General features: G+C 38.8%; 1 protein-coding gene across 1 annotated transcript in view; it reads left to right on the forward strand.

Moving 5' to 3' along the window:
* Nucleotides 1-21,833, forward strand: part of gpat2 (glycerol-3-phosphate acyltransferase 2, mitochondrial) — a 144,429-nt gene that overhangs the window by 105,481 nt on the left and 17,115 nt on the right. The window contains exon 20 of the mRNA XM_087787725.1: nucleotides 821-949. Within this exon, the coding sequence (XP_087643851.1) occupies nucleotides 821-949 (129 nt within the window). The remainder of the gene's footprint in view (nucleotides 1-820; nucleotides 950-21,833) is intronic.

The raw sequence follows: 21,833 nt of genomic DNA on the forward strand, positions 1-21,833 counted from the left end.
CCCTTTCTTTGACCTGATCAACTTATCCTCCCCCCCTAAACCCTTGACAGAGAGTTTAGTAATACATGATCGTTTTCAAGACATATTGATGGGGGTCTTTGCCCCCATTGCGCCCCCTTCCCTTGTCCCGATTGAGTTATATTTTAATTACACAGTCATTTATACAAACGAACATTATTTATTTACGTTTAGAAAAAGTTGTAAAAAAGGACTGGAAATCTGCTGAAACATCAAGAGGAAGAAAAAAAACCGGATCAATAAAATACGCTCGTATTTAATTCACTTTGATAAGTTTTCCCTCAAGTGTTTCTCATATTTACGTATTATTAAGTAAATCCGAGGGCAGCGAACAGTGAGTCAGTGGCGAGATGCAGGTTTCCAGTTCAAAGCGCTGCTGGTGAGATGTTTGCACCTCCATTAATAAACTCTAATGCGACCCTTGAGTCGGAGCGCTTGTCGTATGAAATGAGTCGTGTGTCTGGATCACAGCGGGCGTTAATTAGAAAACGACGAGTCCAATCACGTCTGTTTGTTCGGCGCGACCCGCGGCGCCGGCGCTTCTGCTGCGACGTGGAAGTAATTGAAAGAAAACACTGAGAAGAATCAACACAAGAGTTTCTGCTCGTTCCTCAAACTCCGGGCGAAATTAAACGTTCGAAAGCGTGTCGCTCTCTCAGGTAGTATCGCCAGCAGAGGTACGACTACTGTAAGTACCTCACACGGGGAAGAGTGAATAATGGAGGGGAACGACCTTCGTCCGCGTCACGTTTGACCTTCAGCGGCGTCAACACTGATCAGTATTCTGTGGGGTCCCCCTCAGGTGCCCGGGGACCGACCCGTCTGTGATTTCCTGAGGAGGAAGGGCACTTTCAGCTGGTCGGCCGTCGACGACGAGCACGGCAGCGACTCGGACGAGGAGGAGGCGCCCCTCGACCGGCGCTCCTACAAGGTACGCCGTCCCTCGGGCTCGCAGCTCACCAGGAATGTTGGGGAGAAAAAAGATGGAGGTTCAGGCGACTTCCTGCTCACATGTTGAGTGAGTCCCTGGTGATGCAGAGACATGTTTGAAGCTTCACATCACAAATGATTAGTGCCACCAATGGAATACTGATGTGTGTGTGTGTGTGTGTGTGTGTTTGTGTAGGTGCATGTAGTTGTGAATGGGATTGTGGTGTGTGTCGGTGTGTGTTTGTATCTTTTGGTTTGTGTGCGTTTGTGTAGGTGCGTTCATATGTGTGTGAAGGTTAGTGTGCATGTATGTGTCTGTGTGTTTGTGTAAGTGTGTGCTAGATGTGTGTGTTCATATGTGTGTTTGTGGTGTGAGTGTGTGTATGTGCATGTTTGTGTCAGTGTGTTTGATTATATAATGTTTTGGTTTGTGTGCGTCCATGTAGGTGCGTTCATATGCGTATGTGAAGCTTTGTTTGTTTGTTTGTTTGTTTGTGTAGGTGTGTGCTAATGTTTTTGTGGTGTGTGCGTGTTTGTGTCGCTGTGTTTGATTATATAATGTTTTGGTTTGTGTGCGTTCGTGTAGGTGCGTTCATATGCGTGTGTGAAGCTTTGTTTGTTTGTTTGTTTGTTTGTGTAGGTGTGTGCTAATGTATTTGTTTTTGTGGTGTGAGTGTGTGCATGTTTGTGTCGCTGTGTTTGATTATATAATGTTTTGGTTTGTGTGCGTTCATGTAGGTGCGTTCATATGCATATGTGAAGCTTTGTTTGTGTTTGTTTCTTTGTGTAGGTGTGTGCTAATGTGTTTGTTTTTGTGGTGTGAGTGTGTGCGTGCACATGTTTGTGTCGTTGTGTTTGATTATATAATGTTTTGGTTTGTGTGCGTTCATGTAGGTGCGTTCATATGTGTGTGAAGGTTAGTGTGCATGTATGTGTCTGTGTGTTTGTGTAAGTGTGTGCTAGATTGTGTGTGTTCATATGTGTGTTTGTGGTGTGAGTGTGTGTATGTGCATGTTTGTGTAGGGGTGTGTATCTTTTGGTTTGTGTGCGTTCGTGTAGGTGCGTTCATATGCGTGTGTGAAGCTTTGTTTGTTTCTTTGTTTCTTTGTGTAGGTGTGTGCTAATGTGTTTGTTTTTGTGGTGTGTGCGTACACATGTTTGTGTCGCTGTGTTTCATTATATAATGTTTTGGTTTGTGTGCGTTCCTGTAGGTGCGTTCATATGTGTGTGAAGGTTAGTGTGCATGTATGTGTTTGTTTTTTTGTGTTTTTGTGTAGGTGTGTGCTAATGTGTTTGTTTTTGTGGTGTGAGTGTGTGCGTGCACATGTTTGTGTCGTTGTGTTTGATTATATAATGTTTTGCTTTGTGTGCGTTCATGTAGGTGCGTTCATATGTGTGTGAAGGTTAGTGTGCATGTATGTGTCTGTGTGTTTGTGTAAGTGTGTGCTAGATTGTGTGTGTTCATATGTGTGTTTGTGGTGTGAGTGTGTGTGTGCGCATGTTTGTGTTTATATAATGTTTTGGTGTGTGCATGTTTGTGTAGGTGCGTTCATATGTGTGTGTGAAGGTTTGTGTGCTTGTTTGTGTCTCTGTTTATGTATGTTTGTGTAAGTGTGTGCTAGTTTGTGTGTGTTCATATGTGTGTGTGTTTGTGGTGTGAGTGTGTGTATGTGCATGTTTGTGTAGGGGTGTGTATCTTTTGGTTTGTGTGCGTTCGTGTAGGTGCGTTCATATGCGTGTGTGAAGCTTTGTTTGTGTTTGTTTCTTTGTGTAGGTGTGTGCTAATGTTTTTGTGGTGTGTGCGTACACATGTTTGTGTCGCTGTGTTTGATTATATAATGTTTTGGTTTGTGTGCGTTCCTGTAGGTGCGTTCATATGCATGTGTGAAGGTTTGTGTGTATGTTTGTGTTTTTTTTTGTGTAGGTGTGTGCTAATGTGTTTGTCTTTGTGGTGTGAGTGTGTGTGCGTGCGCATGTGTGTGACAGTGTGTGTGTGTTTATTTAATGTTTTGGTGTGTGAGCGTTCGTGTATGTGTGTTCATACGTGTGTGTGTGAAGTTTTGTGTGCATGTTTGTGTCTGTGTTTATGTATGTGCAGGTAAGTGTGTGCTTGCGTCTGTGTGTTTATATAATGTTTTGTTTTTTGTGCATTTATGTATGTGCGTTTCATATGCGTGTGTGAAGGTTTGTGTCTGTGTTTATGTGTGTTTGTGTAGGTGTGTCCGTGTGTGTTTATATGGGTGTGTGTTTGTGGTGTGTGTCCATGTTTTCTCTCCTCTGGTCCGGAAGTTCAGGAACCATCAGTAGATTCTGATCCACAGACCTCAGAGCCCGAGCTGGGGTGTAAGTCTGGATCAGATCACTGATGGAAGGTCTGACCATGAATAGATCTGAAAGTAAGAACCAGAATTTTAAAATGATCCTGAAAGAAACTGTCACTTTATGTTAAAGATGTAGAAATTACCACATTATTTATATTCATCTGATTTAAAAGTTTAATGCAATTAACTTCTGCTGAACAGAAGAACTGACTGAGAAAGTTTACAAAATAACTTTCCAAATTAATATAAACTAGTTGTCAATTCATTAAAAAAATATTAATTCATTAATCGCAATTAATCCACGTATTTTTCATTTATTTTAAAGTCGTAATAACATAGTTATTTATCACCATAATGAATATAGTTTCCTAATAAATAAATCTGTGTATATGTTGAATCTTGGTGTCAATCATCGACACACAAAGGTATTTATCGCCACATTTAACAGTAGTTTAAATTAGTTAATACTGATCTAAATAAAGCTATAATATTGTACAGACATATTGATGAATCCATCTTGACTGATCTGATGCTCTTTTATCAAACATGTTCCCTTCAGTTAAAGTCCTTGGAAATATAACGTTATCATCACAGGTTCTCAGGTTCTCTCACACGATACTGAACCATCGCGGTTGTTGCGCAACACTAGCATAGACGACGCGCAACACTCGCCTCGAGGACTTTTTTGTAGTTTTGTTCCAGGAAACATAAACGCCTGCAGCTCTGACCTCGTCTTCAGCTTCTTCACTGACTTTTTAAGGAAAGAATAGAAACGTTTTCCCAAGTCGAGCGTCGTAACCTCAAGATATATGTATTTTCTGATGCAACTGTTGGACCTTCGTTTGTGGAGCTTCTTGCCGTCATCTCTGACTTCTACCTGTCAATCATGTGTGTGTTGAGTCTGATGAAGATGTTTGTGTGTGTGTTGAGTCTGATGAAGATGTTTGTGTGTGTGTTGAGTCTGATGAAGATGTTTGTGTGTGTGTTGAGTCTGATGAAGATGTTTGTGTGTGTGTTGAGTCTGATGAAGATGTTTGTGTGTGTGTTGAGTCTGATGAAGATGTTTGTGTTTGTGTTGAGTCTGATGAAGATGTTTTGTGTGTGTGTTGAGTCTGATGAAGGTGTTTGTGTGTGTGTTGAGTCAGATGAAGATGTTTGTGTGTGTGTTGAGTCTGATGAAGATGTTTGTGTTTGTGTTGAGTCTGATGAAGATGTTTGTGTGTGTGTTGAGTCTGATGAAGATGTTTGTGTGTGTGTTGAGTCTGATGAAGATGTTTGTGTGTGTGTTGAGTCTGATGAAGATGTTTGTGTGTGTGTTGAGTCTGATGAAGATGTTTGTGTGTGTGTTGAGTCTGATGAAGATGTTTGTGTGTGTGTTGAGTCAGATGAAGATGTTTTGTGTGTGTGTTGAGTCTGATGAAGATGTTTGTGTGTGTGTTGAGTCTGATGAAGATGTTTGTGTGTGTGTTGAGTCTGATGAAGATGTTTGTGTGTGTGTTGAGTCAGATGAAGATGTTTGTGTGTGTGTTGAGTCTGATGAAGATGTTTTGTGTTTGTGTTGAGTCTGATGAAGATGTTTGTGTGTGTGTTGAGTCTGATGAAGATGTTTGTGTGTGTGTTGAGTCTGATGAAGATGTTTGTGTGTGTGTTGAGTCAGATGAAGATGTTTGTGTGTGTGTTGAGTCAGATGAAGATGTTTGTGTGTGTGTTGAGTCTGATGAAGATGTTTGTGTGTGTGTTGAGTCTGATGAAGATGTTTGTGTGTGTGTTGAGTCTGATGAAGATGTTTGTGTTTGTGTTGAGTCTGATGAAGATATTTTGTGTGTGTGTTGAGTCTGATGAAGATGTTTGTGTTTGTGTTGAGTCTGATGAAGATATTTTGTGTGTGTGTTGAGTCTGATGAAGATGTTTGTGTGTGTGTTGAGTCTGATGACGATGTTTGTGTGTGTGTTGAGTCTGATGAAGATGTTTGTGTTTGTGTTGAGTCTGATGAAGATATTTTGTGTGTGTGTTGAGTCTGATGAAGATGTTTGTGTGTGTGTTGAGTCTGATGAAGATATTTTGTGTTTGTGTTGAGTCTGATGAAGATATTTTGTGTGTGTGTTGAGTCTGATGAAGATGTTTGTGTTTGTGTTGAGTCTGATGAAGATGTTTGTGTGTGTGTTGAGTCTGATGAAGATGTTTGTATGTGTGTTGAGTCTGATGAAGATGTTTGTGTTTGTGTTGAGTCTGATGAAGATGTTTGTGTGTGTGTTGAGTCTGATGAAGATATTTTGTGTTTGTGTTGAGTCTGATGAAGATATTTTGTGTGTGTGTTGAGTCTGATGAAGATGTTTGTGTGTGTGTTGAGTCTGATGAAGATGTTTGTGTGTGTGTTGAGTCAGATGAAGATGTTTGTGTGTGTGTTGAGTCTGATGAAGATGTTTGTGTGTGTGTTGAGTCAGATGAAGATGTTTGTGTGTGTGTTGAGTCTGATGACGATGTTTGTGTGTGTGTTGAGTCTGATGAAGATGTTTGTGTTTGTGTTGAGTCTGATGAAGATGTTTGTGTGTGTGTTGAGTCTGATGAAGATGTTTGTGTTTGTGTTGAGTCTGATGAAGATGTTTGTGTTTGTGTTGAGTCTGATGAAGATGTTTGTGTGTGTGTTGAGTCTGATGAAGATGTTTGTGTTTGTGTTGAGTCTGATGAAGATGTTTGTGTGTGTGTTGAGTCTGATGAAGATGTTTGTGTGTGTGTTGAGTCTGATGAAGATGTTTGTGTGTGTGTTGAGTCTGATGAAGATGTTTGTGTTTGTGTTGAGTCTGATGAAGATGTTTGTGTTTGTGTTGAGTCTGATGAAGATGTTTGTGTTTGTGTTGAGTCTGATGAAGATGTTTTGTGTGTGTGTTGAGTCTGATGAAGGTGTTTGTGTGTGTGTTGAGTCAGATGAAGATGTTTGTGTGTGTGTTGAGTCTGATGAAGATGTTTGTGTTTGTGTTGAGTCTGATGAAGATGTTTGTGTGTGTGTTGAGTCTGATGAAGATGTTTGTGTGTGTGTTGAGTCTGATGAAGATGTTTGTGTGTGTGTTGAGTCTGATGAAGATGTTTGTGTGTGTGTTGAGTCTGATGAAGATGTTTGTGTGTGTGTTGAGTCTGATGAAGATGTTTGTGTGTGTGTTGAGTCAGATGAAGATGTTTTGTGTGTGTGTTGAGTCTGATGAAGATGTTTGTGTGTGTGTTGAGTCTGATGAAGATGTTTGTGTGTGTGTTGAGTCTGATGAAGATGTTTGTGTGTGTGTTGAGTCAGATGAAGATGTTTGTGTGTGTGTTGAGTCTGATGAAGATGTTTTGTGTTTGTGTTGAGTCTGATGAAGATGTTTGTGTGTGTGTTGAGTCTGATGAAGATGTTTGTGTGTGTGTTGAGTCTGATGAAGATGTTTGTGTGTGTGTTGAGTCAGATGAAGATGTTTGTGTGTGTGTTGAGTCAGATGAAGATGTTTGTGTGTGTGTTGAGTCTGATGAAGATGTTTGTGTGTGTGTTGAGTCTGATGAAGATGTTTGTGTGTGTGTTGAGTCTGATGAAGATGTTTGTGTTTGTGTTGAGTCTGATGAAGATATTTTGTGTGTGTGTTGAGTCTGATGAAGATGTTTGTGTTTGTGTTGAGTCTGATGAAGATATTTTGTGTGTGTGTTGAGTCTGATGAAGATGTTTGTGTGTGTGTTGAGTCTGATGACGATGTTTGTGTGTGTGTTGAGTCTGATGAAGATGTTTGTGTTTGTGTTGAGTCTGATGAAGATATTTTGTGTGTGTGTTGAGTCTGATGAAGATGTTTGTGTGTGTGTTGAGTCTGATGAAGATATTTTGTGTTTGTGTTGAGTCTGATGAAGATATTTTGTGTGTGTGTTGAGTCTGATGAAGATGTTTGTGTTTGTGTTGAGTCTGATGAAGATGTTTGTGTGTGTGTTGAGTCTGATGAAGATGTTTGTATGTGTGTTGAGTCTGATGAAGATGTTTGTGTTTGTGTTGAGTCTGATGAAGATGTTTGTGTGTGTGTTGAGTCTGATGAAGATATTTTGTGTTTGTGTTGAGTCTGATGAAGATATTTTGTGTGTGTGTTGAGTCTGATGAAGATGTTTGTGTGTGTGTTGAGTCTGATGAAGATGTTTGTGTGTGTGTTGAGTCAGATGAAGATGTTTGTGTGTGTGTTGAGTCTGATGAAGATGTTTGTGTGTGTGTTGAGTCAGATGAAGATGTTTGTGTGTGTGTTGAGTCTGATGACGATGTTTGTGTGTGTGTTGAGTCTGATGAAGATGTTTGTGTTTGTGTTGAGTCTGATGAAGATGTTTGTGTGTGTGTTGAGTCTGATGAAGATGTTTGTGTTTGTGTTGAGTCTGATGAAGATGTTTGTGTTTGTGTTGAGTCTGATGAAGATGTTTGTGTGTGTGTTGAGTCTGATGAAGATGTTTGTGTTTGTGTTGAGTCTGATGAAGATGTTTGTGTGTGTGTTGAGTCTGATGAAGATGTTTGTGTGTGTGTTGAGTCTGATGAAGATGTTTGTGTGTGTGTTGAGTCTGATGAAGATGTTTGTGTTTGTGTTGAGTCTGATGAAGATGTTTGTGTTTGTGTTGAGTCTGATGAAGATGTTTGTGTTTGTGTTGAGTCTGATGAAGATGTTTGTGTTTGTGTTGAGTCTGATAAAGATGTTTGTGTTTGTGTTGAGTCTGATGAAGATGTTTGTGTTTGTGTTGAGTCTGATGAAGATGTTTGTGTTTGTGTTGAGTCTGATGAAGATGTTTGTGTGTGTGTTGAGTCTGATGAAGATCTTTTGTGTGTGTGTTGAGTCTGATGAAGATGTTTTGTGTGTGTGTTGAGTCTGATGAAGATGTTTTGTGTTTGTGTTGAGTCTGATGAAGATGTTTGTGTGTGTGTTGAGTCTGATGAAGATGTTTGTGTTGAGTCTGATGAAGATGTTTGTGTTGAGTCTGATGAAGATGTTTTGTGTTTGTGTTGAGTCTGATGAAGATGTTTGTGTGTGTGTTGAGTCTGATGAAGATCTTTTGTGTGTGTGTTGAGTCTGATGAAGATGTTTTGTGTGTGTGTTGAGTCAGATGAAGATGTTTTGTGTTTGTGTTGAGTCTGATGAAGATGTTTGTGTGTGTGTTGAGTCTGATGAAGATGTTTGTGTTGAGTCTGATGAAGATGTTTTGTGTTTGTGTTGAGTCTGATGAAGATCTTTTGTGTGTGTGTTGAGTCTCATGAAGATGTTTTGTGTGTGTGTTGAGTCTGATGAAGATGTTTTGTGTTTGTGTTGAGTCTGATGAAGATGTTTGTGTGTGTGTTGAGTCTGATGAAGATGTTTGTGTTGAGTCTGATGAAGATGTTTTGTGTTTGTGTTGAGTCTGATGAAGATGTTTGTGTGTGTGTTGAGTCTGATGAAGATCTTTTGTGTGTGTGTTGAGTCTGATGAAGATGTTTTGTGTGTGTGTTGAGTCTGATGAAGATGTTTTGTGTTTGTGTTGAGTCTGATGAAGATGTTTGTGTGTGTGTTGAGTCTGATGAAGATATTTTGTGTGTGTGTTGAGTCTGATGAAGATGTTTGTGTGTGTGTTGAGTCTGATGAAGATATTTTGTGTGTGTGTTGAGTCTGATGAAGATGTTTTGTGTTTGTGTTGAGTCTGATGAAGATGTTTGTGTGTGTGTTGAGTCTGATGAAGATCTTTTGTGTTTGTGTTGAGTCTGATGAAGATATTTTGTGTTTGTGTTGAGTCTGATGAAGATATTTTGTGTGTGTGTTGAGTCTGATGAAGATGTTTTGTGTGTGTGTTGAGTCTGATGAAGATCTTTTGTGTGTGTGTTGAGTCTGATGAAGATATTTTGTGTGTGTGTTGAGTCTGATGAAGATGTTTTGTGTTTGTGTTGAGTCTGATGAAGATATTTTGTGTTTGTGTTGAGTCTGATGAAGATGTTTTGTGTGTGTGTTGAGTCTGATGAAGATGTTTTGTGTTTGTGTTGAGTCTGATGAAGATATTTTGTGTTTGTGTTGAGTCTGATGAAGATGTTTTGTGTGTGTGTTGAGTCTGATGAAGATGTTTTGTGTGTGTGTTGAGTCTGATGAAGATCTTTTGTGTGTGTGTTGAGTCTGATGAAGATATTTTGTGTGTGTGTTGAGTCTGATGAAGATGTTTTGTGTTTGTGTTGAGTCTGATGAAGATATTTTGTGTTTGTGTTGAGTCTGATGAAGATGTTTGTGTTGAGTCTGATGAAGATATTTTGTGTGTGTGTTGAGTCTGATGAAGATATTTTGTGTGTGTGTTGAGTCTGATGAAGATGTTTTGTGTTTGTGTTGAGTCTGATGAAGATGTTTGTGTTGAGTCTGATGAAGATATTTTGTGTGTGTGTTGAGTCTGATGAAGATATTTTGTGTGTGTGTTGAGTCTGATGAAGATGTTTGTGTGTGTGTTGAGTCTGATGAAGATGTTTGTGTGTGTGTTGAGTCTGAGGAAGATGTTTTGTGTGTGTGTTGAGTCTGATGAAGATGTTTTGTGTGTGTGTTGAGTCTGATGAAGATGTTTGTGTGTGTGTTGAGTCTGATGAAGATGTTTTGTGTGTGTGTTGAGTCTGATGAAGATGTTTGTGTGTGTGTTGAGTCTGATGAAGATGTTTTGTGTGTGTGTTGAGTCTGATGAAGATGTTTGTGTGTGTGTTGAGTCTGATGAAGATGTTTGTGTGTGTGTTGAGTCTGATGAAGATGTTTTGTGTGTGTGTTGAGTCTGATGAAGATGTTTGTGTGTGTGTTGAGTCTGATGAAGATGTTTTGTGTGTGTGTTGAGTCAGATGAAGATGTTTTGTGTGTGTGTTGAGTCTGATGAAGATATTTTGTGTGTGTGTTGAGTCTGATGAAGATGTTTGTGTGTGTGTTGAGTCTGATGAAGATGTTTGTGTGTGTGTTGAGTCTGATGAAGATGTTTTGTGTGTGTGTTGAGTCAGATGAAGATGTTTTGTGTGTGTGTTGAGTCTGATGAAGATGTTTGTGTGTGTGTTGAGTCAGATGAAGATGTTTGTGTGTGTGTTGAGTCTGATGAAGATGTTTTGTGTGTGTGTTGAGTCAGATGAAGATGTTTTGTGTGTGTGTTGAGTCTGATGAAGATGTTTGTGTGTGTGTTGAGTCTGATGAAGATGTTTGTGTGTGTTTTGAGTCTGATGAAGATGTTTGTGTGTGTGTTGAGTCTGATGAAGATGTTTGTGTGTGTGTTGAGTCTGATGAAGATGTTTTTAAGTTTGTGTTGAGTCTGATGAAGATATTTTGTGTTTGTGTTGAGTCTGATGAAGATGTTTGTGTGTGTGTTGAGTCTGATGAAGATGTTTTGTGTGTGTGTTGAGTCTGATGAAGATATTTTGTGTGTGTGTTGAGTCTGATGAAGATGTTTTGTGTGTGTGTTGAGTCTGATGAAGATATTTTGTGTGTGTGTTGAGTCTGATGAAGATGTTTTGTGTTTGTGTTGAGTCTGATGAAGATGTTTGTGTGTGTGTTGAGTCTGATGAAGATATTTTGTGTGTGTGTTGAGTCTGATGAAGATATTTTGTGTGTGTGTTGAGTCTGATGAAGATGTTTGTGTTTGTGTTGAGTCTGATGAAGATGTTTTGTGTGTGTGTTGAGTCTGATGAAGGTGTTTGTGTGTGTGTTGAGTCAGATGAAGATGTTTGTGTGTGTGTTGAGTCTGATGAAGATGTTTGTGTTTGTGTTGAGTCTGATGAAGATGTTTGTGTGTGTGTTGAGTCTGATGAAGATGTTTGTGTGTGTGTTGAGTCTGATGAAGATGTTTGTGTGTGTGTTGAGTCTGATGAAGATGTTTGTGTGTGTGTTGAGTCTGATGAAGATGTTTGTGTGTGTGTTGAGTCTGATGAAGATGTTTGTGTGTGTGTTGAGTCAGATGAAGATGTTTTGTGTGTGTGTTGAGTCTGATGAAGATGTTTGTGTGTGTGTTGAGTCTGATGAAGATGTTTGTGTGTGTGTTGAGTCTGATGAAGATGTTTGTGTGTGTGTTGAGTCAGATGAAGATGTTTGTGTGTGTGTTGAGTCTGATGAAGATGTTTTGTGTTTGTGTTGAGTCTGATGAAGATGTTTGTGTGTGTGTTGAGTCTGATGAAGATGTTTGTGTGTGTGTTGAGTCTGATGAAGATGTTTGTGTGTGTGTTGAGTCAGATGAAGATGTTTGTGTGTGTGTTGAGTCAGATGAAGATGTTTGTGTGTGTGTTGAGTCTGATGAAGATGTTTGTGTGTGTGTTGAGTCTGATGAAGATGTTTGTGTGTGTGTTGAGTCTGATGAAGATGTTTGTGTTTGTGTTGAGTCTGATGAAGATATTTTGTGTGTGTGTTGAGTCTGATGAAGATGTTTGTGTTTGTGTTGAGTCTGATGAAGATATTTTGTGTGTGTGTTGAGTCTGATGAAGATGTTTGTGTGTGTGTTGAGTCTGATGACGATGTTTGTGTGTGTGTTGAGTCTGATGAAGATGTTTGTGTTTGTGTTGAGTCTGATGAAGATATTTTGTGTGTGTGTTGAGTCTGATGAAGATGTTTGTGTGTGTGTTGAGTCTGATGAAGATATTTTGTGTTTGTGTTGAGTCTGATGAAGATATTTTGTGTGTGTGTTGAGTCTGATGAAGATGTTTGTGTTTGTGTTGAGTCTGATGAAGATGTTTGTGTGTGTGTTGAGTCTGATGAAGATGTTTGTATGTGTGTTGAGTCTGATGAAGATGTTTGTGTTTGTGTTGAGTCTGATGAAGATGTTTGTGTGTGTGTTGAGTCTGATGAAGATATTTTGTGTTTGTGTTGAGTCTGATGAAGATATTTTGTGTGTGTGTTGAGTCTGATGAAGATGTTTGTGTGTGTGTTGAGTCTGATGAAGATGTTTGTGTGTGTGTTGAGTCAGATGAAGATGTTTGTGTGTGTGTTGAGTCTGATGAAGATGTTTGTGTGTGTGTTGAGTCAGATGAAGATGTTTGTGTGTGTGTTGAGTCTGATGACGATGTTTGTGTGTGTGTTGAGTCTGATGAAGATGTTTGTGTTTGTGTTGAGTCTGATGAAGATGTTTGTGTGTGTGTTGAGTCTGATGAAGATGTTTGTGTTTGTGTTGAGTCTGATGAAGATGTTTGTGTTTGTGTTGAGTCTGATGAAGATGTTTGTGTGTGTGTTGAGTCTGATGAAGATGTTTGTGTTTGTGTTGAGTCTGATGAAGATGTTTGTGTGTGTGTTGAGTCTGATGAAGATGTTTGTGTGTGTGTTGAGTCTGATGAAGATGTTTGTGTGTGTGTTGAGTCTGATGAAGATGTTTGTGTTTGTGTTGAGTCTGATGAAGATGTTTGTGTTTGTGTTGAGTCTGATGAAGATGTTTGTGTTTGTGTTGAGTCTGATGAAGATGTTTTGTGTGTGTGTTGAGTCTGATGAAGGTGTTTGTGTGTGTGTTGAGTCAGATGAAGATGTTTGTGTGTGTGTTGAGTCTGATGAAGATGTTTGTGTTTGTGTTGAGTCTGATGAAGATGTTTGTGTGTGTGTTGAGTCTGATGAAGATGTTTGTGTGTGTGTTGAGTCTGATGAAGATGTTTGTGTGTGTGTTGAGTCTGATGAAGATGTTTGTGTGTGTGTTGAGTCTGATGAAGATGTTTGTGTGTGTGTTGAGTCTGATGAAGATGTTTGTGTGTGTGTTGAGTCAGATGAAGATGTTTTGTGTGTGTGTTGAGTCTGATGAAGATGTTTGTGTGTGTGTTGAGTCTGATGAAGATGTTTGTGTGTGTGTTGAGTCTGATGAAGATGTTTGTGTGTGTGTTGAGTCAGATGAAGATGTTTGTGTGTGTGTTGAGTCTGATGAAGATGTTTTGTGTTTGTGTTGAGTCTGATGAAGATGTTTGTGTGTGTGTTGAGTCTGATGAAGATGTTTGTGTGTGTGTTGAGTCTGATGAAGATGTTTGTGTGTGTGTTGAGTCAGATGAAGATGTTTGTGTGTGTGTTGAGTCAGATGAAGATGTTTGTGTGTGTGTTGAGTCTGATGAAGATGTTTGTGTGTGTGTTGAGTCTGATGAAGATGTTTGTGTGTGTGTTGAGTCTGATGAAGATGTTTGTGTTTGTGTTGAGTCTGATGAAGATATTTTGTGTGTGTGTTGAGTCTGATGAAGATGTTTGTGTTTGTGTTGAGTCTGATGAAGATATTTTGTGTGTGTGTTGAGTCTGATGAAGATGTTTGTGTGTGTGTTGAGTCTGATGACGATGTTTGTGTGTGTGTTGAGTCTGATGAAGATGTTTGTGTTTGTGTTGAGTCTGATGAAGATATTTTGTGTGTGTGTTGAGTCTGATGAAGATGTTTGTGTGTGTGTTGAGTCTGATGAAGATATTTTGTGTTTGTGTTGAGTCTGATGAAGATATTTTGTGTGTGTGTTGAGTCTGATGAAGATGTTTGTGTTTGTGTTGAGTCTGATGAAGATGTTTGTGTGTGTGTTGAGTCTGATGAAGATGTTTGTATGTGTGTTGAGTCTGATGAAGATGTTTGTGTTTGTGTTGAGTCTGATGAAGATGTTTGTGTGTGTGTTGAGTCTGATGAAGATATTTTGTGTTTGTGTTGAGTCTGATGAAGATATTTTGTGTGTGTGTTGAGTCTGATGAAGATGTTTGTGTGTGTGTTGAGTCTGATGAAGATGTTTGTGTGTGTGTTGAGTCAGATGAAGATGTTTGTGTGTGTGTTGAGTCTGATGAAGATGTTTGTGTGTGTGTTGAGTCAGATGAAGATGTTTGTGTGTGTGTTGAGTCTGATGACGATGTTTGTGTGTGTGTTGAGTCTGATGAAGATGTTTGTGTTTGTGTTGAGTCTGATGAAGATGTTTGTGTGTGTGTTGAGTCTGATGAAGATGTTTGTGTTTGTGTTGAGTCTGATGAAGATGTTTGTGTTTGTGTTGAGTCTGATGAAGATGTTTGTGTGTGTGTTGAGTCTGATGAAGATGTTTGTGTTTGTGTTGAGTCTGATGAAGATGTTTGTGTGTGTGTTGAGTCTGATGAAGATGTTTGTGTGTGTGTTGAGTCTGATGAAGATGTTTGTGTGTGTGTTGAGTCTGATGAAGATGTTTGTGTTTGTGTTGAGTCTGATGAAGATGTTTGTGTTTGTGTTGAGTCTGATGAAGATGTTTGTGTTTGTGTTGAGTCTGATGAAGATGTTTGTGTTTGTGTTGAGTCTGATAAAGATGTTTGTGTTTGTGTTGAGTCTGATGAAGATGTTTGTGTTTGTGTTGAGTCTGATGAAGATGTTTGTGTTTGTGTTGAGTCTGATGAAGATGTTTGTGTGTGTGTTGAGTCTGATGAAGATCTTTTGTGTGTGTGTTGAGTCTGATGAAGATGTTTTGTGTGTGTGTTGAGTCTGATGAAGATGTTTTGTGTTTGTGTTGAGTCTGATGAAGATGTTTGTGTGTGTGTTGAGTCTGATGAAGATGTTTGTGTTGAGTCTGATGAAGATGTTTGTGTTGAGTCTGATGAAGATGTTTTGTGTTTGTGTTGAGTCTGATGAAGATGTTTGTGTGTGTGTTGAGTCTGATGAAGATCTTTTGTGTGTGTGTTGAGTCTGATGAAGATGTTTTGTGTGTGTGTTGAGTCAGATGAAGATGTTTTGTGTTTGTGTTGAGTCTGATGAAGATGTTTGTGTGTGTGTTGAGTCTGATGAAGATGTTTGTGTTGAGTCTGATGAAGATGTTTTGTGTTTGTGTTGAGTCTGATGAAGATCTTTTGTGTGTGTGTTGAGTCTCATGAAGATGTTTTGTGTGTGTGTTGAGTCTGATGAAGATGTTTTGTGTTTGTGTTGAGTCTGATGAAGATGTTTGTGTGTGTGTTGAGTCTGATGAAGATGTTTGTGTTGAGTCTGATGAAGATGTTTTGTGTTTGTGTTGAGTCTGATGAAGATGTTTGTGTGTGTGTTGAGTCTGATGAAGATCTTTTGTGTGTGTGTTGAGTCTGATGAAGATGTTTTGTGTGTGTGTTGAGTCTGATGAAGATGTTTTGTGTTTGTGTTGAGTCTGATGAAGATGTTTGTGTGTGTGTTGAGTCTGATGAAGATATTTTGTGTGTGTGTTGAGTCTGATGAAGATGTTTGTGTGTGTGTTGAGTCTGATGAAGATATTTTGTGTGTGTGTTGAGTCTGATGAAGATGTTTTGTGTTTGTGTTGAGTCTGATGAAGATGTTTGTGTGTGTGTTGAGTCTGATGAAGATCTTTTGTGTTTGTGTTGAGTCTGATGAAGATATTTTGTGTTTGTGTTGAGTCTGATGAAGATATTTTGTGTGTGTGTTGAGTCTGATGAAGATGTTTTGTGTGTGTGTTGAGTCTGATGAAGATCTTTTGTGTGTGTGTTGAGTCTGATGAAGATATTTTGTGTGTGTGTTGAGTCTGATGAAGATGTTTTGTGTTTGTGTTGAGTCTGATGAAGATATTTTGTGTTTGTGTTGAGTCTGATGAAGATGTTTTGTGTGTGTGTTGAGTCTGATGAAGATGTTTTGTGTTTGTGTTGAGTCTGATGAAGATATTTTGTGTTTGTGTTGAGTCTGATGAAGATGTTTTGTGTGTGTGTTGAGTCTGATGAAGATGTTTTGTGTGTGTGTTGAGTCTGATGAAGATCTTTTGTGTGTGTGTTGAGTCTGATGAAGATATTTTGTGTGTGTGTTGAGTCTGATGAAGATGTTTTGTGTTTGTGTTGAGTCTGATGAAGATATTTTGTGTTTGTGTTGAGTCTGATGAAGATGTTTGTGTTGAGTCTGATGAAGATATTTTGTGTGTGTGTTGAGTCTGATGAAGATATTTTGTGTGTGTGTTGAGTCTGATGAAGATGTTTTGTGTTTGTGTTGAGTCTGATGAAGATGTTTGTGTTGAGTCTGATGAAGATATTTTGTGTGTGTGTTGAGTCTGATGAAGATATTTTGTGTGTGTGTTGAGTCTGATGAAGATGTTTGTGTGTGTGTTGAGTCTGATGAAGATGTTTGTGTGTGTGTTGAGTCTGAGGAAGATGTTTTGTGTGTGTGTTGAGTCTGATGAAGATGTTTTGTGTGTGTGTTGAGTCTGATGAAGATGTTTGTGTGTGTGTTGAGTCTGATGAAGATGTTTTGTGTGTGTGTTGAGTCTGATGAAGATGTTTGTGTGTGTGTTGAGTCTGATGAAGATGTTTTGTGTGTGTGTTGAGTCTGATGAAGATGTTTGTGTGTGTGTTGAGTCTGATGAAGATGTTTGTGTGTGTGTTGAGTCTGATGAAGATGTTTTGTGTGTGTGTTGAGTCTGATGAAGATGTTTGTGTGTGTGTTGAGTCTGATGAAGATGTTTTGTGTGTGTGTTGAGTCAGATGAAGATGTTTTGTGTGTGTGTTGAGTCTGATGAAGATATTTTGTGTGTGTGTTGAGTCTGATGAAGATGTTTGTGTGTGTGTTGAGTCTGATGAAGATGTTTGTGTGTGTGTTGAGTCTGATGAAGATGTTTTGTGTGTGTGTTGAGTCAGATGAAGATGTTTTGTGTGTGTGTTGAGTCTGATGAAGATGTTTGTGTGTGTGTTGAGTCAGATGAAGATGTTTGTGTGTGTGTTGAGTCTGATGAAGATGTTTTGTGTGTGTGTTGAGTCAGATGAAGATGTTTTGTGTGTGTGTTGAGTCTGATGAAGATGTTTGTGTGTGTGTTGAGTCTGATGAAGATGTTTGTGTGTGTTTTGAGTCTGATGAAGATGTTTGTGTGTGTGTTGAGTCTGATGAAGATGTTTGTGTGTGTGTTGAGTCTGATGAAGATGTTTTTAAGTTTGTGTTGAGTCTGATGAAGATATTTTGTGTTTGTGTTGAGTCTGATGAAGATGTTTGTGTGTGTGTTGAGTCTGATGAAGATGTTTTGTGTGTGTGTTGAGTCTGATGAAGATATTTTGTGTGTGTGTTGAGTCTGATGAAGATGTTTTGTGTGTGTGTTGAGTCTGATGAAGATATTTTGTGTGTGTGTTGAGTCTGATGAAGATGTTTTGTGTTTGTGTTGAGTCTGATGAAGATGTTTGTGTGTGTGTTGAGTCTGATGAAGATATTTTGTGTGTGTGTTGAGTCTGATGAAGATATTTTGTGTGTGTGTTGAGTCTGATGAAGATGTTTGTGTTTGTGTTGAGTCTGATGAAGATATTTTGTGTGTGTGTAGAGTCTGATGAAGATATTTTGTGTGTGTGTTGAGTCTGATGAAGATATTTTGTGTGTGTGTTGAGTCTGATGAAGATATTTTGTGTGTGTGTTGAGTCTGATGAAGATATTTTGTGTGTGTGTTGAGTCTGATGAAGATATTTTGTGTGTGTGTTGAGTCTGATGAAGATATTTTGTGTGTGTGTTGAGTCTGATGAAGATATTTTGTGTGTGTGTTGGGTCTGATGAAGATGTTTTGTGTGTGTGTTGAGTCTGATGAAGATATTTTGTGTGTGTGTTGAGTCTGATGAAGATATTTTGTGTGTGTGTTGAGTCTGATGAAGATGTTTTTTAAGTGTGTTGAGTCTGATGAAGATGTTTTGCGAGTGTGTTGACGATGTGTTGTGAGTGTGTTGTGTTCTCTCGCTGGTGTTGCTCCGGATCATACTCAGCCCATCCATCTTACTCTCCTGCTTGAGTTGCATCCATTATTTATGACCCTTGTGTTTGTATCAGAAGTATAAACCCCCGTCGAGCTTGTTCACGTGTGAGCTCTGGTAAATAATGACACAACGAGGAATACTCCGGTCACCCTTACAAATAATGAGGCCCGGATGATGCCAACAAAGGCTCTTTTTTACCAGGTAATACAGCGAGTATTTATAGTGACAAAGTCCTCCGAGCACTGCTGTCTCCGCAGGTGTGAAGTTGACTCTCGCTGAGAGAGACGAAGAGCCGCCCGAGGAGCCACATAAACAACTATTATTCATAACCGTGACTGATGACGAGAGGCTCAAGTTTGTGGTGGAAAAAAGTGCAATTACCAGATAATGTTGCAGCAACGACTGGAGAGAAACATGTATGGATGATTATCAGTCTTGATATCGCTGGACTCGCGGCGCTTTATCTAGACCTGGAGTTAAATTAGGAAAGAGCTGCAGTCGACGTGGAGATGGTTACATTCCCGTGAAAATTCCAGTTTTTAAGATGAGATAACAAAGATAATGGACGTCAAGGGTTATACAGAGACGTCCTATAAGATTAAAACTGATCATTACGATGGATTTCAGCCTCAACGATTGATTAGATAATATCAGACTCGTAAGAAAGTTTGGTAAATATACATTTTGTTCCTCCTAAAATCTTAATTTTAGCCCTTTTTGTGAAACAAAACATTTAGAGGCGACTCCAGTTTTGAACGTAGGCTGTTGATGTGTAAAATACATGTAAAAAAAAAAAAGTACATCTCATTATCATGATTAAAATTCAGCTCAACTCTCAGGTCCGATGACATTAAGACCCTCCATCCTTACCTCTGAACAATAGAAACAGGTTTTACTAAACCAAGTTAGAAAAAGATGTCGTGCTGACATGTCGGCTAAAGGTGGAAAGACGGTCTACAAATGATTTGGATTCATTATAAAGTTATAATTCCACCTCAACTATACGACATTTCTAGTGTTCAATACTTGAGAGACAATTGGAAAGTCGTTTTCTTCTCAGGAAGAAGGTTGTTGGTTCTTTCCAGCTAGAGGTTGTATGTTCTCGTGTTTTTGTGTGTTTACTCTGTGTACTCCAGTTTCCTCTCACAGTTCCAAAACATACAGAGATCAATTTAGGAACACTAAATTCTCCACAGGTGTGCGTTTGTGAATGGTTGTGTGTCTTTTTGTGCACTAGGACAGACTCGTTACGTATTCAGGGTGTTGTAATAAAATATTGATATTTTAGCGATATATTGAGATATTTCTTTACACGACACTGTATTAAAATACGACGAACACACATTTATTTCATAGCATAGTTCTTTTATAGTTTACAGCTCAATAAATGTTGTTAAAGTAAAATAATTTGATTTAAAATCAAATTAACATGCAAATATTTAGAGCATTTGTTTATTTTTGTGATTATACTTCCAGCCAGATGGCAGCAGTCAGTACGTCCTCCGCAGCTAAAGAAACAATGAAGTCACGCGACGATGACTGTGGACGAGAGGATACAGTGACTCCTGCAGATTTTAAAGCTGATGTTTGGACATATTTTGCTTTAAAAACAAATGAAAGTAGTTACGACTTCGTCAATAGTCATGTGGTCTGTAAATACTACAACACCAGAGTCAAGTACTCAACAATACTACACTTATATAATTGTTACTACAGTATCACAATATATCGTATCGTTTTCCCTGTTTAGTGATACTTATTGAATAGGATCGACTCCATTATCTAAGAAGAATGATTGAATGATTGTGACATAATAATACTTCAAAACTACCTTGTTTCATGTGATTGGTTTTATTTTCCAACAATAATATTAAGGTGAAAATCTGACTTTGTGACGGATCTAGTTTGGACTGCTGACCTCTCAAAGTGCCCTCTGACCTCAAGATGCTGGGAGAGATTTCTAGCAGCGGGCTCCGAAAAAGAGTTATTTTTCAGTCTGAAGTCTCCATCATTGAGTGGAATCAGCTCCGGGTCGTTGCGTCACGACACCCTTGCTTACATAAACATGGTTAACACAAAACCGTAAGTGAGTGATGCAACTCAGAAACATCTCAGACGCCGTGGCATCGCTCCTCGTCGGTAAACCCTTCACGTCCACGTAGCTCCAGTGAAAGGCGGCGAATGATATCAAAGAACAAATCCTTAATTTGGCTCAGATGCGTTGATGCCCTCGGCACAGAGTTGTGTTTCTTTTGACTGGTGGTGACGCAACCGCAAGAACGTCTCGTCACTTCCAATGTGTCTGGAATCTTCGTCCACCCCGGAGCAGACGCAAGCATCTGCGTCGTCGCCGCGATAATGTTTTATGGTGATGATTCGCCCACTTTTAGCTCAGAGTCTTTATTGCGGCAGTAAAGAGCTACACATGGGCTTTATGGCCTTTAAACCAGCGTTGAATTGTGAGCAATTAATTTCATTGCTCGCCGACAGACTGTTGACCGAACCTGTACAAATGAATATGAACATCACGCTCTGTTGTTCAGATGTTTGCCGTGAGATGGATGTCTCACCGAACTCATCATCTATGAAGAGTTTTTTTTTTTCCATCTTCCTGTCGCAGAAGTCGTCCAGGTTGGTGTGTAATGAGTGTGAGGAAATTGAGCAATACAATTTTACTGTACCAATTTTGATTCAACTATAAACTGGGCTGAAATATGGCCTTTATATATGTACTACCACGTTATGTTCCGTCACACACTGTTGGACTGTAAAAAAAACATGTTCACTACCTTTTCTTATGTCTGCGGCAAATAACCCGGAGTGTAAATGTTCCTTCAGTATTCATGGTGAGAGAAAAAACAAAGCAGGAGAGTCACAAGAAGCAGTTTTGTTTAGAAATAAAAAAGAAATAAATTAAATATGAATTATGTAACATGATGTGTAGATAGTTTTCTATTTCTCATCCTTGATTAGGAGAGAAATGTCTAGTAAAATTATTAAAAGCAGACCTCCCCCAAGCAGCTCCATTCACATTATGGTTATTTTTTTATTTTCTCTGTATTATTGCGCTGAAAATGTCAATTCTGTTCCTTTTTAGCATTTGAAATACTGCAATGAGCTCAGTGGGACAGTAGATGGCAGTGGTTTGGTTGAGCTGTTACTGCAGGAGGTCATAGGGTCAAAATATTTTAAGCTGTCAAGGTCGAAGTTCACGCTCAAGGTTGTCACCGAAATAAATGTGCGTTTAATAAACTTCAACCGGAAAGAATGAGTGTGAAATTCTCTGTTAGTTTTTTGCGGCTCCATCTACCAGTTTTACTGTCATAGGAAGTCTCTATGAAATTTTTGACGCTCATAATCTCTGTTGCTTATCTTATCTTAAAAAAAGATAAATATTTATAGGTCACAATATCATCTACTTTGATTTCAAAACCACCATCCAGCAGGGCCACAAAACATTTCTTGGCAGGGCCACCTTTTGCTGAGTTTTTTTGCACCTCTGTACAATTTAATGATTTGTTTGAAAGATTGAATTTCATAATTTATATATTGTAATGTTTTTTTAAGTAGCTAAATGCATTCATTCCAATATAATTTCAAAGTTGATTAATTTTACAAATAGATTTAGATCTTTTAAATAAATTCAAAAATCCATTTTCTGAGTTCAATATTTGTGAAGCTCTTTAAGTTTAATATGAAAAATGTTGTTATAATGGAGCCGAGTAACCGAGCAAAGTCAACTCTCAGCCAATCATGCGACACACAGACGATCATGTGACAACATCGAAGCACCGCTGTGTTCATTTGTGTATCGTCAAGACAACGTGTCAACTTTGTTCAAAAAACTAACATTACATCTCAGGTTTAACTTGTGTTTTCTGAAGGATTTCATAAGAAATAATGTCATACTGTGAAGGTCAGTCTGAAGCTCCGCCCCCTCGCTGTCTAGAGTACAGCTGAGCTCGTGAAGACACACCTTTGA

Source organism: Callionymus lyra, chromosome 1 (genome assembly GCF_982586985.1).
Source record: "Callionymus lyra chromosome 1, fCalLyr1.hap1.1, whole genome shotgun sequence".
Lineage (NCBI taxonomy): Eukaryota > Metazoa > Chordata > Actinopteri > Syngnathiformes > Callionymidae > Callionymus > Callionymus lyra.